The sequence below is a fragment of the Leuciscus leuciscus genome, assembly GCF_965113295.1.
Source record: "Leuciscus leuciscus genome assembly, chromosome: 22".
Taxonomy (NCBI): domain Eukaryota; kingdom Metazoa; phylum Chordata; class Actinopteri; order Cypriniformes; family Leuciscidae; genus Leuciscus; species Leuciscus leuciscus.
The window spans coordinates 23,230,666-23,250,594 of record NC_138746.1 but is presented as its reverse complement, the minus strand read 5'-3'; the positions used below and the strand labels follow the sequence as shown (position 1 = coordinate 23,250,594).

Genomic DNA, 19,929 nt, shown 5'->3' with positions numbered 1-19,929 from the left:
ACCCGCGGGTCCCGTCGGGTTTGTCGGGCCGACCCGACCCGTTGAGAACTCTAGCGCAATATATCGGGAGACATATGGAGTGGGTCAGACATGATTTTGACCACTTCATTAAGTTTTGTTTTGTATAAAACCTTTCTTTAAAGTGAACTTCATTTGTATAACTTGTATCTTAATTTTAACCAATGTTTCATCAACCAATCGCCTAGATTTAATAAATGAGAAGCAAATATAGCAGACAATACAATCAGGACATGGAGGCGCCGGCGCGATATTAAATTGCACGTGAACTGGAGGGAGTCTCATAAATGAACCGAAACTCAGCGTATATGCTACTTCACAGGCATGAGATTTTATTTATATTTATATATATATTTATTTATTAATTTTATTTTATTTTTTATTTTATATATATATATATATATATATATATAGCTTGAAATGTCTACTTTTAAGCAAAACAATTCAAAACAAATAGAAACAGACTACTCTCTTATGTAATCCGTATAAAATGTGCATTTCTCTCTGCGCGTTCACTACATTTGGACATTTTTGTGTAATTATATTTATTAAACGTGTAGAATACTTTCCAAACCGTTAAATATAGTATTATAAATGTTACATATAGTATTATGAATTCAGACTTTCATGATATTAAAAAAATGATCATTTTAGAATAACTTTTAAAATGGAGTGAACAAGGTTTTTCCGTGCACGGAATAGAAAACCCAGGGTGGATTACAGACCGCTTAGAGTACAGAGAGGAACGTGCTTTCGCTCCACTCCAGGCTTTGATCACATCCCCCTCAGCAGGGTGAATACACCTTATCTTTCCTTAATTTAAGACCTATTCAAACTGAAATTAAGACAATTATTACACTGTTTGAGAAAGGTATGCATAATTACAGCCTTAAAATTGTGAAAAGTGAATTTAAGACATAGGGACAGGCGGGAACCCTGCAATTGACGGAAATCCGTCGCAGACTCGCTGCAATTAACGGAAATCCGTCGTAGCGATGGAGAACTTTAATCCCTGTGAACCTCTAGCGTTTTAAAAACAAAACTTCATGCATTTTGCGGAAGAAATTCTTTTTGGTTGTGCTTCAGCTGTGCGGATAAATATGGTTCTCTCTCATAACAAAAAAAAAACAACAAAAAACAGAGATTATCCTACTGCTCATAAAACATTTACAAATAGGCTTGAGAGATATAACCAGTTTAGATGAAAAGGATCTCAAGCTGACTAGCTGAATGTTATTGTATCTACATACCCATTAATAGACACAGAACTTCCTGCGCTACAACAACCCATAATGAAATGACCCTTCACAATAGATAATGTTTTACAATAAACTCCGTTAGAAAGCTACAAAAGGCAATTTATCGGTTCACCAGTTGAGTAATAAAACCACCATCTCAGCGTCGCCTTTACAACATTTCAAACCCCTCAATTCTTGCCATCTCCGAAAAGCCAAGCTAATGTTGATTCTTGTTTTATGACGAGCTCTGTCGTGTTCTCTTTTTGCCAGCAGACTCTCCTCTGATCAGTGTTTTTTATTTTATTTTTTATTTAGCACGCTCCATGATAAACTTTATTCCTCATTGAGACAACAAACCTATGTCACTCCCACATAGCATCTTTTCTCTACTTACAGATATGACTAGACATGCACAGGCGAGTGCCCTATGTACGCAATTTCCAGCGAAAACCATCCCGACCTGTCTAAAACAAACACTTATAGGCTTACCATAGTGAATTAGGGTAAGACAAAAAATATGGTTTGGAAGAAGGATTGAAAAAAGTTACATAATGTACGTTTAAGCTACATTTTTAAAAGACGCATCCTTTTTTATCAAAGTCATCAAATAATTATTAGAGTCACTGATCCTTAAAAATGTATAAATATATTTGCATTACATAACAAAATGTAAAAACTTAAAATGTGGTTGTCAAACATTTCTGTAGCTACTCTGCTAGGACATTTGCTAATATGATTGAACATTCTGAGATGGCTGAGATGTACAAACACTTTTTGGGGCCACTGCATATAGACAGAATTTGGGTGGTGAGTTGGAGGTGTTGGTTTACCCGAGTAAAAGGAGGCTTCTCTCAGGAAACGTGTAATCTTGTAAACTCTGGCTGTTGGATGTCTGCTCTACACCTATTACCCAATATCCCTCTCTCTTCTTCAGCTGCAGGTAATCTGACAACTCGGCGGGCTTCACCTGGAAAATGAAGGCAGATAACTTGAGATTTCTGAACAGCTTCATTAATCATGACAGATTCAATCAACAGATTGCTCATTTTCTACATTTCACCCCACAAAACCGAGCTTCTGATGGTTTTGTGTGGTACATATTTGGCTGATGTAATGCATGATTATGAAGAATAACATCTCTAGGCTTATTTCAACTCACACTTAGAGGAAATATGAAAATATAACTATTTCTTTAAAGCTGCAGTGTGTAATTTCTGCACCCCTAGTACCAAAATTGTGGAAACAATTGATTTTGAAAAAAAAAAAACCACACAATTTTTGCAGTTTGGATTAGTTTTGAGCAACTGATATATTTGTCAAAAAGGCTGCAAAATAAACTGAACAGAATTGATACTCTATACAAATAAAGAATCTATATCTGGCCAGAAATAAAAACACACCTCAAGCATTGGCAGCCACAACTCTGAAGACACACTGAGCGCCTGGAACTGTTTATCATTAATGTGTCGCAAACTGTCCAGAACCAGAGCTTTGGCCCCAAAGATCTCACACGTCCTGCACAGACCTGGAAAAGACACACAAACACTTGCGGTTTAGTCCTCTGATAATCTTAATAGTAACACGTCTAGATAGATAGATATTTTTATATTTCATATTTCAAATAAATGCTGTTCTCTTGACTTTTTATTCATCAAATAATCCTTAGAGGGGGGAAAAAAGCAGCACAACTGTTTTCAACATCAAATCAGAATATTAGAATGATTTATGAAGAATCATGTGACACTGAAGACTGAAGTAATGATGCTGAAAAATCAGCTTTGATCACATGAAAAAAAAAAAAATCTAAAATATAGTAAAATAGAACACAATTGCAATGATTTTAAATTTACAGTATTTTTGATCAAACAAATAAATGCAGTCTTGGTGAGCATAAGAGATTTCTTTCAAAAACACATAAAATAAAACATTTCACTTATATTATATGATACAGACATTCATATTCATCTGTGGTTTCTTTTATCAGTCTTATTGAAGGCAACTGAGCGCTGATATTTATTCATAGAATGTGACTGAGATAAAGCATGAATGAAAACCATATGCCTATCAAACAAACAATAGTTGGCTTGTGCAGAATGTTTGAATGTGATGAATGAGCCTTTTTTGATGAGCTTGTGTTAAAACAGATTTGTTGGTTGATTCAGAAGGGAAGATGTGTGTGTTGAATGTCTCTGTTATAGTTGCAATGATGACATTCAGAAAACAACAAAGATCAAACAGAATGAAAACAGTGTGAGACACACTAGCATCTGTCACAGCAAAGACAATGAAGACCATAACAGGATGCACTCAATAATAGGGCTATGTTTCACCAGGAATCTGGTGATATGATATGCATCACAATTTGATATATTGTGGTACTGCAAGAAAGGTGATAATATATTGCACTATTTCTTGTTGAATCAAATTTTAGGGAACACCTATATGCATAAAACTAGAGCAAAAACTCGTATTTCATTTTATTTAATCAAAACAGTGGGATCTGCATTTATATCTATATCACTAATCACTATTTTCTTTAGGTATATATTAGTTCTGGGCAATGATTAATCACGATTAATCCAGGGTTGCTGCACACTTTTTAGAGTCCAATTTAGGGCTTTCTAAGACCTTTTTAAGACCTGAAGAAATCAAAATTAATACCGTACATTAGGGGCGAAATTTCAATATAATTTTGTTGATAATAATTAGATGATATTTTACTGATTGTATTTTTGTACTGGTACCATGGCTGGTTTAGGCCTGTTGTTGACAGCAGACTCACAAAGAAATTCATATTTTTCATATTCTATGCAGTGGTCAGTTCAAAGAAGTGACAGAAATTAACATTTTTATTAAGGGGCGATATTTGCCACCTTAAATTGATTTCCAGGAGCATTTTCACCTATGGACATTTTTTTCTAAAAGATAATATGTATGCGAATTAGATAGTTTTAATTTGGAAAGCATTTAGATATGTTTAAGTCAAAGTGTCATCTAAAATTTAAAACACAAGACTTTTTATGGCCTAAAATTTAAAAAAATCAAATTTAAGACTTTTTAAGGATTCACGGGAACCCTGTTATCACATCCAAAATAAGTTTAAGATAATATAAAATAAAAATATATTTAAGAAATATTTGCATGTGTGTATATATATATATATATATATATATATATATATATATATATATATAAAAATACATAATTTATATTATACATAAATATTTTATATCTAAATAACACATTTTTCTTAAATATATACATGCATATGTGTGTATTTACAAAATAATTATTCACAGTATACACACAAAAATTATGTAAACACAGACTTATTTTGGATGCGATCAATCGTTGCCCAGCACTAGTGTATATATGTGTATATATGTGTATATATATATATATATATATATATATATATATATATATATATATATATATATATATATATATATTACAGACAGAAACAGAAAGTGCATAGTCCAATCCATGACTACATGACACTGTTTTATATTCAATACTGTAAAGCTGCTTGTTTTAAAGCAATCTATTGTATAAAGTGCTATATTAAATATGCCTTCACTGGAGTGCTGAATTGCTGAGCTCGTTCAAACATCCACATCGATATGATCAGATGTTTTCTAGGGTTTAGCCATCATAAACAATTTTATTGATCCCTTCTCCTATATAATATTACTATCATTCATTTTGTCTATTTGTCTTACCGCCCAGATTGGTGGGCTTGTCGATGAGTGATGCGACCACCAGGAGGTTGCTGGTGAGTTTGCCCAGGCGTGCTGCCCTCTGCTGGGCCATGAGCTCAGGCTCCTGCTCCTGGACGCTCATCTTCCACGGGGTGATTTTCTTCTGAACTTCTGCCCAGCGCTCGTCCTGCTCCAAAACACCTATCAGACATATAACATGTGTGCTTGTAATGTAATGATTTCACTCTTCTTCTAACAAATTAGCTGGTGCTGTAAAACACTGAACATTAGAGCTGACAAGACCGTATCCCTCACACTGATTGAAACCAGGGAAATAGCTGAAGATTCTCATGGTTTTTATAAGTGTGGTGAGGTTCCTGCTCTCTGCTGCCCTCATGTGGTGATTACCTTTGTCCTGCTGGATCCAGTCACCAGGCTGGAGTTCACAGAGATCCCTCACACGGTTCTTCAAAGGCAGGGCGGCGCACATCGGGAAGACAACAAAACTCTCAAATTTCCACAGTGGAAGCCACTCATCTTCTGACAACTCTGAGAGACTGGGAAAGGTCTGGAATATTGTCTGGAGAAGCAGAGAACGTGATGCTGATGGATTATGACAGGTCAGAACAAATGACATTATACACAGACAATAGGAAAAAAAGGTGTGTGTGTGTGTAAAGGAATAGAATATACAGTTTGTGCAGTATAAAAATCATTACACCTATGGAGAGTCTCCACAAAGATAGCAAAACCGTGTGTGTGTGTGTGTGTGTGTGTGTGTGTGTGTGTGTGTGTGTGTGTGAGAGAGAGATCTCACCTCAACACTGTAATCCCTGATTGGGTGGAAAGCACTGAAGAAGAAATGCTCCTGGATTCTAGACCAATTTTTCATTGCATTTCTGTGGAGAAAAAAAAAAAAAAAAAAGTTTTACAAGTCTCTGGTATCTCCAGGTTTCTTCTGAGAATCTAAGAAAAACCAGTCCCAAAATTTGTCGCTATAATTTAGGATCGCATTCACAGGTCTATTAAACCCTGTAAAGCAGATATGGAGTTCATATTAAAGGGACACTCCACCGAAAAATGAAAATTCTGTCATCATATATACTCACCCTCATGTTGTTTCAAAACTGTATGAATTTCTTTCTTCTGCTGAACAGAAAGGAAGATATTTAGAAGAATGTAAGTAACCAGACAGTTTTAGATACCATTGACTTCCATAGTAGGAAAAAAAAATACTATGGAAGTCAATGGTATCTAAAACTGTCTGGTTACTGACATTCTTCTAAATATCTTCCTTTCTGTTCAGCAGAAGAAAGAAATTCATACAGGTTTGAAACAACATGAGAGTGAGTATATGATGACAGAATTTTCATTTTTCGGTGGAGTATCCCTTTAAAGGAGGAAAAAACACTAGTTTTATTCAGAGGCCCAAACTGAGCAAAAAAATATGTAATTTGGTGCACTTGCTGATAAAAAATTCTGATAGACTTAAAGGTCCTCTAAGCGATGTCACGCGTTTTTTAGGCTAAAACATTTTTTGTCACATACAGCAAACATCTCCTCACTATCCGCTAGCTGCCTGTCCCCTGAACACACTGTAAAAAAACACGGTCTCTGTAGACAGCCCAGGCTCCACAAACGGCAAGAAAAACAAACTGGCCCAGCCTGGACCACGAAACATAACAAACAGTGTTCCAGCCAATAACAGACTAGAATGATTTGGGGGTGGGGGTTTGGGGGTTAGTTCGCATGCACGTGTGGGGAGTGGAGGAGAGAGAAGCATGTAGAGGGAAGTTAGCTAGAGAAGAGATGTCCTAGACAACGACAACGACTAACGTTACAAATGTATATTCTTGAGAATTTTGATATGGCCGACACACGACCAAAGAGACGACTTTCCGATGAACAAATAACAAAGAAGAGGGAAAAGGAACAGTGAAGTCCTGAATTTACATCGGAAAAGCATTCAAAAGGTGGCGAGAACTCCGCCGGCAGAAGGGCTTCCAATCCGACATTCAGGTGGCTCTGTTTTTGCTGGACAGGTGGGTAAATCCAGTTTGTTTTTTCTAAATGGTTCATGACTGTTTCAGGAAGCACGGAAGGGGGGGGGGTCAAGCTAGCCTCTGTTTTGTTTGACAATACTTCGAACAACAAGTGACATCACCCAACATCGTTTAGAGCACCTTTAATGTAAATTAATGAGATCTGTATCACAGTATAGCAGACTACTTACATAAAATGGTTATAAATATCTGTTGTCACTCTGTATCTCCCAATAATATGCGTTAGATTTTTCTGATCAAAGCTCTGTAGTTTTTATTGTGGGGGGAAAACATATGATGACTGACAAATATACGTTCATTGAAAGCCTGAAGGTCACAATTTAATATGATCTTTCTAAAAAAAATTATGTATGGATAATCAATTAAACCTAAATAGCTTCAGTCCAATAAGTGTTCATCTTGAAATATTAAAGTTCTTAAATTTACTAAACAAAAATCAGTAAAGATTTCCGATTTCCCACGGCCTGAAGGGGGACATTTTTACAGTTCTATTAAAAGGCCTTTTGCTTGCTAAAAAAGCATAAACTATCAATTAGACATCAGAAGGCATTTTTCAAAGTTGATCTTGTCGACAATTTAGAGGCCTTAGAAATTCCCGAATCAAATAAGATGAAGTGCGCTTTACAGGGTTAATGAGTGAATCTTTTCTCACCCAGTGTTCTGCATGGCTTCAGCCTGCTGTAAACAGGCCTGGACCACCGTGGTCAGCCCACCCAGGTTTTCCTCCAGGGCACGGGCGTCCTCCAGCTCCCACACCCTCTTAAGGGCGAGCAGGGCATAGAGACGAACGCTGAAGTTATGACTGAAACACCACTGCAGGCTCACCTCCACCGCTCTACGCCACTGCACCTCCTGAGAGAAAACACAAATAAATGTTGATTTCTTCCTGTTCGCAGAGGAAGAAATTAGATTAAAATGATAAAAACTGCACCTTATCTTGCAGTTTCGGGAAGAGGACGTTCAGGTGCACGAGGACAGAGAAAAAAGTGCAAATGCTTGTTCTTGTCTTCTCATGCTCCTGCAAAACAAATTATTTACCAGTAAATAGACATATCTACATAACTCAAGCTGCTGTGTGTAACATTTTAGGTGTTAAAATACTTCCTCCTGTCCGAGTTTAATCTAGTTCTTTTTTTCTACCGCAGAACTTGGAATGAGAAGCATTCAAGCCTGGTTTTGTTGCGTATGTGTCGCACCTGTTTGTAGATTGAGGTTTGTGAGTTAATAAGTTCAGACTCACCAGACTGAAACAGTTCCACAGGTTCTGGATGCGAGACGGGTTCAGATGGAGGATCAGGATCAGGGTCCATTCGATCAGGTACTTGACGGATGCTTGGTTACTGCAGAACCCGGCCTCACACACGTGACTCAACACACAGTCCGACACAAACTCCTGTGGCAGATAACAAAGTACACTATTAAAGTGACTATATAAGTCTTACCTGCTAGAAAAACATAACTAATTTTCATATGGAAAAACTGAATTTAATTTTTTTTACAAACACACACATATAATTTTTTTACATTTCTTCTACACACACACATATATATATATATACACATATATGTACACATATATATATACATACATATATATGTATGTGTGTGTGTGTGTGTGTGTGTGTGTGTGTGTGTGTGTGTGTGTGTGTGTGTGTGTGTGTGTGTGTGTGTGTGTGTGTGTGTGTGTGTAAATAGAAAATGGTTTGATTTTTTTAAAAAAGGTTTAATAATTTATATAAAATAAATTGCATATATATATATATATATATACACCAGGGGTTCCCAAACTTTTCCATGACAAGGCCCCCAAATACTACTAGGTTCTGGCCAAGGCCCCCCTTTTGCAGGATGTGTTATTGAACCCATCTACAATACTGCGGCAAATGTAGAAATAAATAAATAAAACATCTAGGTGAACAAAAGATTATGTGATGGTGTTTGATACCAGCCAATCAGAGAGATTATAGAGATGAACCGATTACAATTTTCAAGACCGATTGAGTTTGACCTGCAGATACAGATTTTAGCCGATTCTGATTTCATTTTTTCTAACCACTTTACAGCGCACACAAATATTTATTTTCTATAAATGTATTTTTTATAAAACACCACTTTTACCCAAACTGATTAATAAAAACAAGTTTAAATGGGTACATTTTCTATAAATATTTGTTAGTCTTCATTTTCTTTTCTGACATAGCCTACTCCAGTTTTTCTTAAAACACACTATAGCCTACATGCAAATTATGTGCATTTTTGGTATTTTTTGTGTGAAATCATATTTATTTTGTCCATCAAAAGTGTGCTTTCGCTTTAATTGAGCGTGAGCAGCGCAGCAAAAATAGACGGCGCCGAAACCCTCCGCTTCATACTGCTCACGGCACGCGACGCTCCGGCTTGACGCTCACGCGCTGCTCCTGCTCGCAGTGTGAATGCACTCACTGAACATGCACGCCGAAAAAAATTTGCGCTGCTCACGCGCCGCTCGCGGTCTGATACGGCCGTAATTCACAAGGTTTCCTACATGTGCGTTCTGTGTGCACGTGTGATGCTGATGTTACGCGATGTTAATCATGCGGCGCCCGAGCGCATTTGAATCGGCATATGTCAGACTGAAAATCGCCCGAAAATCGGCCAATTCTGGTCACCAGCCGATCAATCAGTTCAGCTCTAAAAGATTAGCATTAAAAGTATAATGTTCAGATAGGCTATGCAACAAATTATTAACTTATTTCATAACAATACTCATATTAACACTTTTTTTTTTTGTGACGTTTTTTAACTTTTTTTTTCAACTTGCTGCGGCCCCCCTGGCGGCCCCCCAGGGGGCCGCGGCCCCCAGTTTGAAAACCCCTGATATACACACACACACACACATACATGATCTATACATCATATATATCTATACATTAAAAAATCTAATTCAAATATATATACAAAATCTGATCTTATTTCATCTGCTATTGGCATGAGGAAAAAATATAATTTAGATTGCATCTCATGTTTGTAAAAAAAAAAAAGAAAAAGAAAAAAAGAAGATTACAAACAAAACAAAAATAGCAAGATTGTTTTATTTAGTATAGACTGCATTAGTGCCCGCCCACTTTTTCAGCAGCGCTGGTTCCGGAAGAATTTTTTTCATTCATTTTTCCCATAGGGATTTAAAAAAAAGTTTTTGATAAAGTATTATAAGCCATGAACCAAGCCAATCAGCCATGAGGTGAATCATAACTTTACAAACTTCGATTTGAAGCAAAAAAATAAAAACTTTCGGTACAAGACTGTGTATTTTATGGCTTTACGGCTGAGAACTACAATCCAGTAAGGCTGTCTTTAATGGTTTATAAGTTATTGTTAAAAATCAGTTTCCCTATGGTGAAAATGAATAGAGAAAGTATTTCCGGAACCCAACTGTTGCACTCTATTACAAATAACAGCCTTTATATATATATATATATATATATATATATATATATATATATATATACATATATATATATATATATATAAAGTCGTCATTATAGAATATTTAATTAATTCATATTTTTTCTTCATTGTGCCCGTCTAACTATGTAGGCCTGTTATACATCCACTAGATTTAATCGAGTAATGTTTAGTAGAAATGACTGAATGTTAATATTACTTTGTGAGGTTGTTATCAAATTGGTATCGGCCAAAATCCTTGAAATCCAAGTGTATTAATATGCATGTGCGTGTGTGTAGAGATCTAACCAGTCTGAGTTTATGCAGTAGCAGCAGCAGCGTCTGCCACACACGGTTCTTCACTCTGTGCTGGATGGAGTTGCTATAGTAACGTACTTTGGATTTTGAAATCTCGGCATCCTGAGGGAAGGAAAAGAGAAACAGGAGGGAACTTTAATCATAAACACATGCAATAACCATGAGAAGAACAGAACAGAATCAAACACACACTCATTGTTTTCAGGAAGTGCTTTCTTTAAGAATTGAACACCCAATTTCCAGTAAGAGCTGTAGTTAAGAACTGAACACAAACCTTCCTCAGTAATCGTTGCACGAGCTCTTCCATCAGACGCTGGTGGAGACGATTAGATGGATTCAAGCGGCAGAGAAAAGCCAAAGCACACACTCGAGGAAACTGATCGTCTCTGTTATCACTGGAAATGAGATTCAGAATAATAAATGTAAATCAGCATCAAAGTATTTGACATGCTACTGTATGAGGAAAAGTACAATGAATATATTTAATTCAAGTAGTTTTGAACCACAGTCTATTTATAAAAGTCATGCTTAGTCAATGATGCCAACCTCTAAAATGTGCATACCACAACATTTCTTCACAATTATGGAATGCTTTAATGAAACATTACTCACTAGTGTATCAAAAGTGACAACTATCTTACATTACAAACAGCTAGTGTTGTGGTTTACCTGCTGACAGCTGTGTTTGCTGCACAAGTATCACCAAATTGCTCAACATAGCTTTGAACCTCCTGAACAAGCCTGAAAGCAAGAGAATAAAGGAAAATAAATGAATAAAATAATAATAGTGTGTGTGTGTGTATATATATATATATATATATATATATATATATTGATTTATTTATGCACATATGCGTATGTATTAGAGCAGTCAAATAGATTAATATAAAATATTATATAAAAAGATATGGGTATTATAAAAAGACAAATACTACGGCTGCATGATATCGAAAGAAAATGCGATATTCGATACGATAATGCTTAAAGTGTGTAAAATTAATTTAAATGATCTTTAAAATATATTCAAAATGATATAACCTACATACGTGTTTCACATTCTTTTTGTGACAAGAAAACATCCCAACAACTTCTGAAAGTGAACATCAGTGTTTTACTGTAGCATAAGTATAAGTGTTATTTTAACATCAGTGTAAACTACGGGGTTTAGGGTTTCAGGTTATCCTACATTAGGTTTATTTAACAGCAGAAACTGAATAATCAAATTTAAAAATAAAACACGGCTTAGTTTTCACTCTATGAATTAAATATCGGCTATATATACTGATTCTTATTAAAGCTACAAAAGTTATGCAGCAAAGAGCAGTGAGTGATTTTTGGTCTATTGCTCATGACCCCAGTTATTGCAAGCCGTTGCGATATGCATATACATTTGCGATATTTCGATATATTGTGCAACTTTTGTAACTTACATACTTTGTTACTATATATATATATATAGGGGTGGAACGGTACACAGAAGTCACGGTTCGGTTCATACCTCGGTTCAGACATCACGGTTGGGTACGAGCTCGGTACAATGGAGGGAAAAGCAAAACAAAAATGCAGAAGGCTTGTGCATGTCTCAGGCTGTACCACCAAAGGAAAATAAATTACTTAAGCCTTGTATTTTTTAAATAAGTTTTATTAATAAAGTAAAGGCATAGAACCAGTTTATTTGTAGTGCACTGACAATAGTTTTATATAATTAGTTTATTAATTAAATTAATAAAAAGACAAAAAGACCTTGAGATATGTTTGGTAATGGTACCTGAATGAATTGAAAATGTATTTGCTTTTTAATTAACAGTAACTTAAACACTTTGCAGTTTGAATGATGTCCTGTATAAAAAAAATGACGGAGTATGTTTTCATTTTCCACTGTTCGATCGCGCCCACACCTCTCACACACACACACACACACACACACACACACACACACACACACACACACACACACACACGCGCGCGCGCACACAAATATAAGTAAACACTTTGCGACTTTTCGAACGCGCCCGCGCCTCTCTCTCTCTCTCTCTCTCTCTCTCTCTCTCTCAGCGTTGCACATCGCTGCCTGCTTCAGAGTAAGCACCGAAACGTGACACCCGGCCGTACCGTTTCGGTTCAATACGAAAACATGCATGTACCGTTCCACCCCTAAAAGCTACTGATACATACGACAAACCAGAAAGAATTAAACAATTTATCACTGATATGGAATAAGAAAATAGCATGATTACAAAGTCTAACATCAGCCTTTTTTGAACTGTCATTATGAAATGTATTATAATTTACAATAGATCGAATTAATATGAAATAATGTTATTTTCTAAATACTGTATGCGCTAAACAATGATGTACATAAAAAAAAAAAACCTGATTTATTTGTAATCCAATTCCCTGACATTCCCCGCTTCTGATTTGCAGACAGACTGAGGGGGCGGGGCATTACGTAAACAACGACAAACGAAATGGCCAATCATTTCGGCAAGAACGCGAGTATTTTGCATATATCTCAGAATGCTTGTCACAACAGTAGTAAACCTTCTTAAAATGAACGTTTTTATTATTATTTTTATGTGCTCAAGATTTCTCATAAACAGTTCTATAACCAACTTGTTTTTTAACTTACAGCTCTTATCCTTAACTTTACCTACCGTCATGCACATTGATAGCCAGTATCCGAACTATAAATATAGGTTGTCCTAACAGTAGAATTATGTTGTCTAGGAATAAAAAACACCAGACAGAATGACTATATTGGAACGACACATTTATGAGCGTTTCAATTTTTGTTTTATGCACTTACATTTCTACATTTTTTCAATTATTTAAAATATCTTTATCAACTGTCATAAAACGGATTTACTGCTAAATAAATTCAATGAAATTAGGAGGGATCAACTGATCATCTAATTGTTTGATTGATTTAAGACAAATATTGTACACAAACTATCAAACTAATTGTATGTTTTTCATCAAGTTTATTCATCATCTGACAATAAATATTTCACACACCATTTTACGTTAGTGCAATGACAAATTAAAGCAGGTCTTTTAGAACTGACGATCAAAACGTCTCGATCGCCCCCGGTGACTGGTCCTAGTAAAGGTCATAAGCCCCGCCTCCCCGTGTTATTCTCCACCGTGAGACCAACTAAACAATTAAATTACACTTCAAATATCTTTTTTCCAAAGGTGGTTTCTGTCATTTACTGTAGTTTTTTTTATCACGCTGATGTAAGTTCAAGTGTCTGTTTTTTAAATAAGCTTGTTTTTAGTTAATTACGCGATGCTATAAAAACGGTGATGTAACGTCATGATTGACAGCTGTGATTGACAGGTTCTATAAGTAGTCACTGATGCACCAACAGACTTTTTATATATATATATATATATATATAAAAAGTCTGTTGGTGCGTATATACATATATATATATATATATATATATATATATATATATATATATATATACATATACACAGTATATATAGAGTTGTTAGTATTTTTTCAAAATATTTATTCTGTATTTATTTAAATATTAATATAAACATTTTACTATTTGAATATCTTTCTTAATGTTGTTCAAATTGACCTTTGGTCTCTTCTGAACACTGGGCCGTACACACAGGCCTCAGTCAGGATGTTGAGGTGTAAGAGAGCCGTACTGAACACAGCGTCTGACTGGACACCCTCTGCTGGAAGCCACGTCTCACAACAATGCTGGATCAGAACATTAAACACCCCTGATCGGACCTGAGCCAACTCCATGAGCTCACTCAAAATCTGTCAAAAACCAGAAAGCTTTTATTATATACACTAGCTATATATATTTTTGATCAAAATATGTTGTGGATGTAAAGGGAGAAGGCGAAGTGCTTGTAGATCTTTCCCTGACCTGTTGTATGCAGGCCGTGATGCTGGGGTTCTGTTCCTCTGTGAGCTGCAGAAGCTCATGGTCAAAAGCTAAGCGCACGAATCCCTGCAGTGTGGACCAGAAGTCATGAGGGTTTGTGCTCAGAGCCTGAACCACCTTCCATGATGCACATACGGCCTCGACGCACAGAGATTCTTCACACTGCACCATCTGCTGGTGAAAATACACCCATGAACTAAACACGCATCACAACAACATAACCTGTCCGTAAAAAGGCACAGAAAAATAATATACACACATATATTCTTTTTTTTACCAACAGAAAATCATATTTCTACAATTGTAAAATTCCCTGAAATTCCTGGTGTTGTTATAATGTTACTGACACTTGTTTGGCACAAGAAACCTCAACTAAGATTATCAGTTGACTTTAAGGAAGACTACTTAGATAACAGTGGAATATGTATTTGTTGCCCTTTAAATCTGAAATGATAATTGTAACGTACTCTAAAGTACACTGAGGAATGCATGTGTATGTGTGTGTGAGTTCATCTGGTTTGTGTTTCAGATTCCAATGGACGAACAGCTTGTCATTTTTCATCACAGAAGTTGACGGCCCGGTTCACGTTGCAAATCACCTTTTACCGTACCCGTTTAAATACCCGTATCTCCTCTGTCCCGGAAGCTTTTTGCTAGATTTGTTTGACTGCTGCCATCTTGAACACACCTTGTTAGCGCGAATCTGTGTTTTTGTGATTACATGCTGTTGCTAGAGTTTATTATGTGTTCCTTTACAGTACTTGCCCGATGCATTCTATGTTATCATGTATATGTGGATGTAAAGTGTCCAGTTGTGTATGTTCTGTCGGTAGCACTTTAAGTCCTGTTCCAAATGTTCATACTATGTACTTATTATAGTAACTAAAATAACTGGGTAATAACTAGGTACTAACACTGAACCTACCCCTAAACCTAACCTTAAAGGGATAGGTCACCCAAAAATGAAAATTCTGCCATCATTTACTCACACTCAAGTTGTTCCAAACCTGTATGAATTTCTTTTTTAACACAAAAGAACATATTTTGAGCAATGTCGGTAACCAAACAGTTGAGGGGCCCCCCACTGACCTCCATAGTATGGGGGAAAAAATACTATGGAAGTCAATAGGGCCCATCAACTGTTTGGTTACCGACATTCTTTAAAATATGTTCTTTTGTGTTCAGCAGAAGAAAGAAATTCATAAAGGTTTGGAACAACTTGAAGGTGAGTAAATCATGACACAATTTACATTTTTGGATGAACTATCCCTGTAACCCATGTAATTACCTTACATTACCCAGTGTAGAACACTTCCTGTAAATTAAAGTGCAAGTTTCTCTCTTCTCAAGTCGTCACGTTGTGTGAAGGCTGAAGAGGAGCGAGTAGGTAAGCAAGTCGTGCAACATTCATTGTGCACCACACAGGAACGTCCCGTTGTATTAGACACACTAGGTTTAGGAGAGAGTGCCACACCCCTGTTTGTTTTGTTTATTTTAATATTTAGAATAGTTTAGTTAGGGCGTTTCACGCTGAAGACTTTTCTGTTCTACATTTTATTTAATTGTCAGTTTAGTTGATAAAACTAGTTAGATGAGTTTCATTTATTTATTTTGTTTGGTACCTCTCATGCTCGCCTTCCTATCTTAGGTTGTTATTTGTATTGTTGTTATTTGTCTCTTGTAAATATAGATTTTTCACCTTTTTAACTTGGCACTGAACACAAAAATAAACCTTTTAATTTAATTCAAGAGTACAGTCTATGTCCTTCTCTTTTGCTTCCCCACCTGTGGCAGGACTGATGCCATGAAGTCCAGCACCGGGAGAACGAGATGGCCAGGCAATAATGCCAGAGCGTCCACCGCAGCCCTCAGGACCTCAGGAGCTTCAGGAGCCCGGACGGTCCCAGTAGACTTCTGCAGGAAACTCAGACACGTCCACTGATCTCCAATAAACTGGGCCACAATTCGCCCCCAGTCCTTCAGCAAGAGGCCATCTTCTGGATGACTGGAGTAAACACACATTCATAAATGAATAAGTGATAATCCTCCTCAGAAAAGAAAACTTTGATAAAAGTTCTCCTCCATATGGATGTGGAAGATTATGATAGAATTGACATTTTTGGGTGAACTTTTCATTGAAGACCCACAGCAGCCATGATATAAGTAGGTAGCTTATTTAAGATGTTTTGGTAACACTTTACAAAAAGGTCCCATTAGTTAAATCCTAGTTAGCATTACCTAACATTAACAATGAGCAACACTCTTTGTTAAGGTTAGTTAATAAAAATAACAAATCTTCATTGTTAGTTCATAATATTAGATACAACTTAATTGTAATAATGTTTTGGTAAATGTTGATATTAACTGAGGTTAATAAATGCTTATTTTTCATTGTTAGTTTATGTTAACCAATGTAGTGTGTAATGTAATGTAAAATTGGTAAGTTCACCCAAAAATGAAAATGCTGTCATTAATTGCTCACCCACATGCAGTTCTAAACCCGTAAGACTTTTGTTCATCTTCAGAACAGATCTTTTTGATGAAATCTGAGCTTTCTGTCCCTCCATGTCCCTCCAATAAAAGCCTAAATTCAATCTGTTCATCATATAAAGCGATCATGTCGCTTCAGAAAATTTGGACTAAACCGCTCAATTCATATGGATTAGTTTTATGATCTCTTTATGAACTTTTTGAAGCGTCAAAGTGTCAGTTGAGTAGCTGTCAATGGAGGGACAGAAAGCTCTCAGATTTCATTAAAAATATCTTTATTTGTGTTCTGAAGATGAATGAAAGTCTTACGCATTTGGAACGACATGAGGGCGAGTTTGGGTGCACTATCCCTTTAACTAACAAATGGAGCCTTATTACAAATGGAGCCTTATTGCAAAGGTCTACCAAAATTGTTTTAGAGCTTGAACAGACCTGACTGTCGCAGTTGTGGGCTTCAGTAATGTCTGGTTGAGATGCTGGGATGATGATGATGATGAAGGGTAGAAATAGTCAGTCAGCGAGTAAAGTGATCTCATGGCCTCAGACTGGGACTTCAGGACACCTCGATCAGCCACATCACACAACAGCGCAAGTGTGGCCATACCGACCGTTCTCTGAACCTGCCCTGGCACAGAGGGATTCTGGGAAAACACAGTTTAGATCTCATTCCATCAGAAATTGCCATCCACTTACAAAATGTTTTAGTAGGTGTCTAATTTGCTAACTAGGAGCTAACTTCAAAAAACATCCAAAATTACACGGAAACAAATATATATATGGAAAATATACTGGGAAAAAAATGAACCAACACAACTGAGGTTTAGCTCAAAGAATTGGGAAAGAATATCTGCTTTGAAAAAAAACTAAACAAGACTGTTGTGCTGCTCGACTTACTTTATGGTTCTTTTAAATACTTGAATCTAAATTAAATATTTCTGTAACGACAGCCTAACTTTATATTTGACTTAAAAGTGAAGGGAAATAGAGCATATACACAAGAGCATTTTAGGGATAATTTTAGGGTTGGAAAGATTTTTTATGTTTTTGAAAGAAGTCTCTTAAGCTCACCAAGACAAGTACAGTAAAAACAGTAATATTGTGACATATTTCAAATGTCATTTATTCCTGTGAGGTCAAAGCTGAATTTTCAGCATCATTACTCCAGTCTTCAGTGTCACATGATCCTACAGAAATTCTTATATGCTGATTTGGTGTTCAAGAAACATTTATTTTTGTTATCAATGTTGAACACATTTAACAGTTAATATGTTTGTGCTGCACCTGTTCAGAAGGTTCATTGAGGATCCTCAAGCAGTGAGTGGTGAGTTTTGGGATGTAGTTCTGCTGCAGATTTGAGCCGTACCACGAAACAGTGGAGTAAGTGAGAACCAGCTCCCTTAATACTGAGAGATAAAGTTCAGACCTCTCCACATCACATAACTAGAGAGAGAAGACAGACACAACAGTGTAAAAATCCCCTGAAAATCCAGCTAAACCGGATGGTAGTTTATTTTACATGGTTTTAGGTGGTTCAAATTGATGGTCATCAGCTAGTCTAAATGGTTGATGGAACAGGTTTCGACATGGTCGACCCGCTGATTAGTGCTGGTACACCACCTTTGATCAGCAATAAACCAGTTTTGACAACCCAGGCTTAGTTTTTCCCGGTAGGATTCTGTGTGTTACTGTGTGAAAACACTCACCTCCCTCAGTTCCCCACTCAACCTCCTCAGCAGAAACTCCTGCACTGAATCCCCCACCGACAGCATGTGCGTCTTCAAAGCGACAGCCACAACATCTTCTACAAACATCCAAACACATCAGCTTCCATTCAGCATGTCCAAACACAGCATGTTTGTCTTCTTTTCTCAAACACAACACACACCATTCTCCTGCTCTGTATCTGAGCGTCTGCGATGCAGCCGCAGCAAGCTCAAGAGTAACTGCAGGCTCTTGTCCGTCTTGTGAAGCACCAGATAGACATTAGTGCTAAGTCTCTGTAAGACATCCAGTAGAGGCTGGAGAAGCAGTTCTAGACCAGGTTCCTCATTCCTGGTCTTCTGCAGGTCTGCTGTAAGCAGTACGGCCCGCGCCAGCAGCTCGGCCTCAGCTGGATCAGGTAGACTTCCTTTTTGATCTGCCAGAAGAGAAGAAACTATACTCACGTACAGCCTAAACTCGAATATTTTTTTTTTTACTAGTGGGTACAGGACAATATAGTTCATTTATGTAAGTGAAGATCGTAAAATAAAGTAAACTGTGACATATTATACCCAAAAACTCTTCAACCAGTGGACTACCAGTAAAATGTATAAAAATGTGGGACCAAAAATGATTCAGACACTTTGACCTGACCATGTTTTGCTTAAAGGTAGGGTAGGTAATCATTTTTCTAAAAAAAAAACATTCCAAATTTGTTTAAACTGTCTTTATATACCAATACATAATTAAAATGTAAGTACTCTGAAAAAGAAAATATAAAAATCGAGTGACTGTAGACCTTTTAATCTGCAATAAACACAGCTCATTATTTCCATTCACTCCACCCCCTCCCTTCTGAGCTCCTTCCAAAGCCACGCCCCCAAAACACATGAACGCGCGACGCCAAACGCTCAGGCTGGAACAAGACGCATTTATTACCTGAGATGAGTGGAGAGGAAGGAGCGCAGTACATACAGTGACATCATGTCAGAATCACATGTAATAAAATACCTAACTTTATCACTATGAATATAAACAAATAAGATTTCTTTTAGTACTCACT

At 36.6% G+C, this 19,929-nt stretch overlaps 1 protein-coding gene across 1 annotated transcript in view; it reads right to left on the bottom strand.

Annotated features, from left to right (window-relative positions):
* tarbp1 (TAR (HIV-1) RNA binding protein 1) overlaps window positions 1-19,929 on the bottom strand; it is a 34,944-nt gene that overhangs the window by 4,754 nt on the left and 10,261 nt on the right. Inside the window, exons 11-28 of the mRNA XM_082154407.1 lie at window positions 19,051-19,302; window positions 18,869-18,966; window positions 18,447-18,605; window positions 17,598-17,806; window positions 16,461-16,680; window positions 14,658-14,846; window positions 14,355-14,545; window positions 11,431-11,502; window positions 11,036-11,156; window positions 10,753-10,863; window positions 8,261-8,413; window positions 7,952-8,038; window positions 7,673-7,872; window positions 5,775-5,856; window positions 5,366-5,537; window positions 4,979-5,158; window positions 2,657-2,781; window positions 2,087-2,223 (exon numbers count right to left, since the gene is read on the bottom strand). Coding sequence (XP_082010533.1) covers window positions 2,087-2,223; window positions 2,657-2,781; window positions 4,979-5,158; window positions 5,366-5,537; window positions 5,775-5,856; window positions 7,673-7,872; window positions 7,952-8,038; window positions 8,261-8,413; window positions 10,753-10,863; window positions 11,036-11,156; window positions 11,431-11,502; window positions 14,355-14,545; window positions 14,658-14,846; window positions 16,461-16,680; window positions 17,598-17,806; window positions 18,447-18,605; window positions 18,869-18,966; window positions 19,051-19,302 — 2,758 coding nt within the window. The remainder of the gene's footprint in view (window positions 1-2,086; window positions 2,224-2,656; window positions 2,782-4,978; window positions 5,159-5,365; window positions 5,538-5,774; window positions 5,857-7,672; window positions 7,873-7,951; window positions 8,039-8,260; window positions 8,414-10,752; window positions 10,864-11,035; window positions 11,157-11,430; window positions 11,503-14,354; window positions 14,546-14,657; window positions 14,847-16,460; window positions 16,681-17,597; window positions 17,807-18,446; window positions 18,606-18,868; window positions 18,967-19,050; window positions 19,303-19,929) is intronic.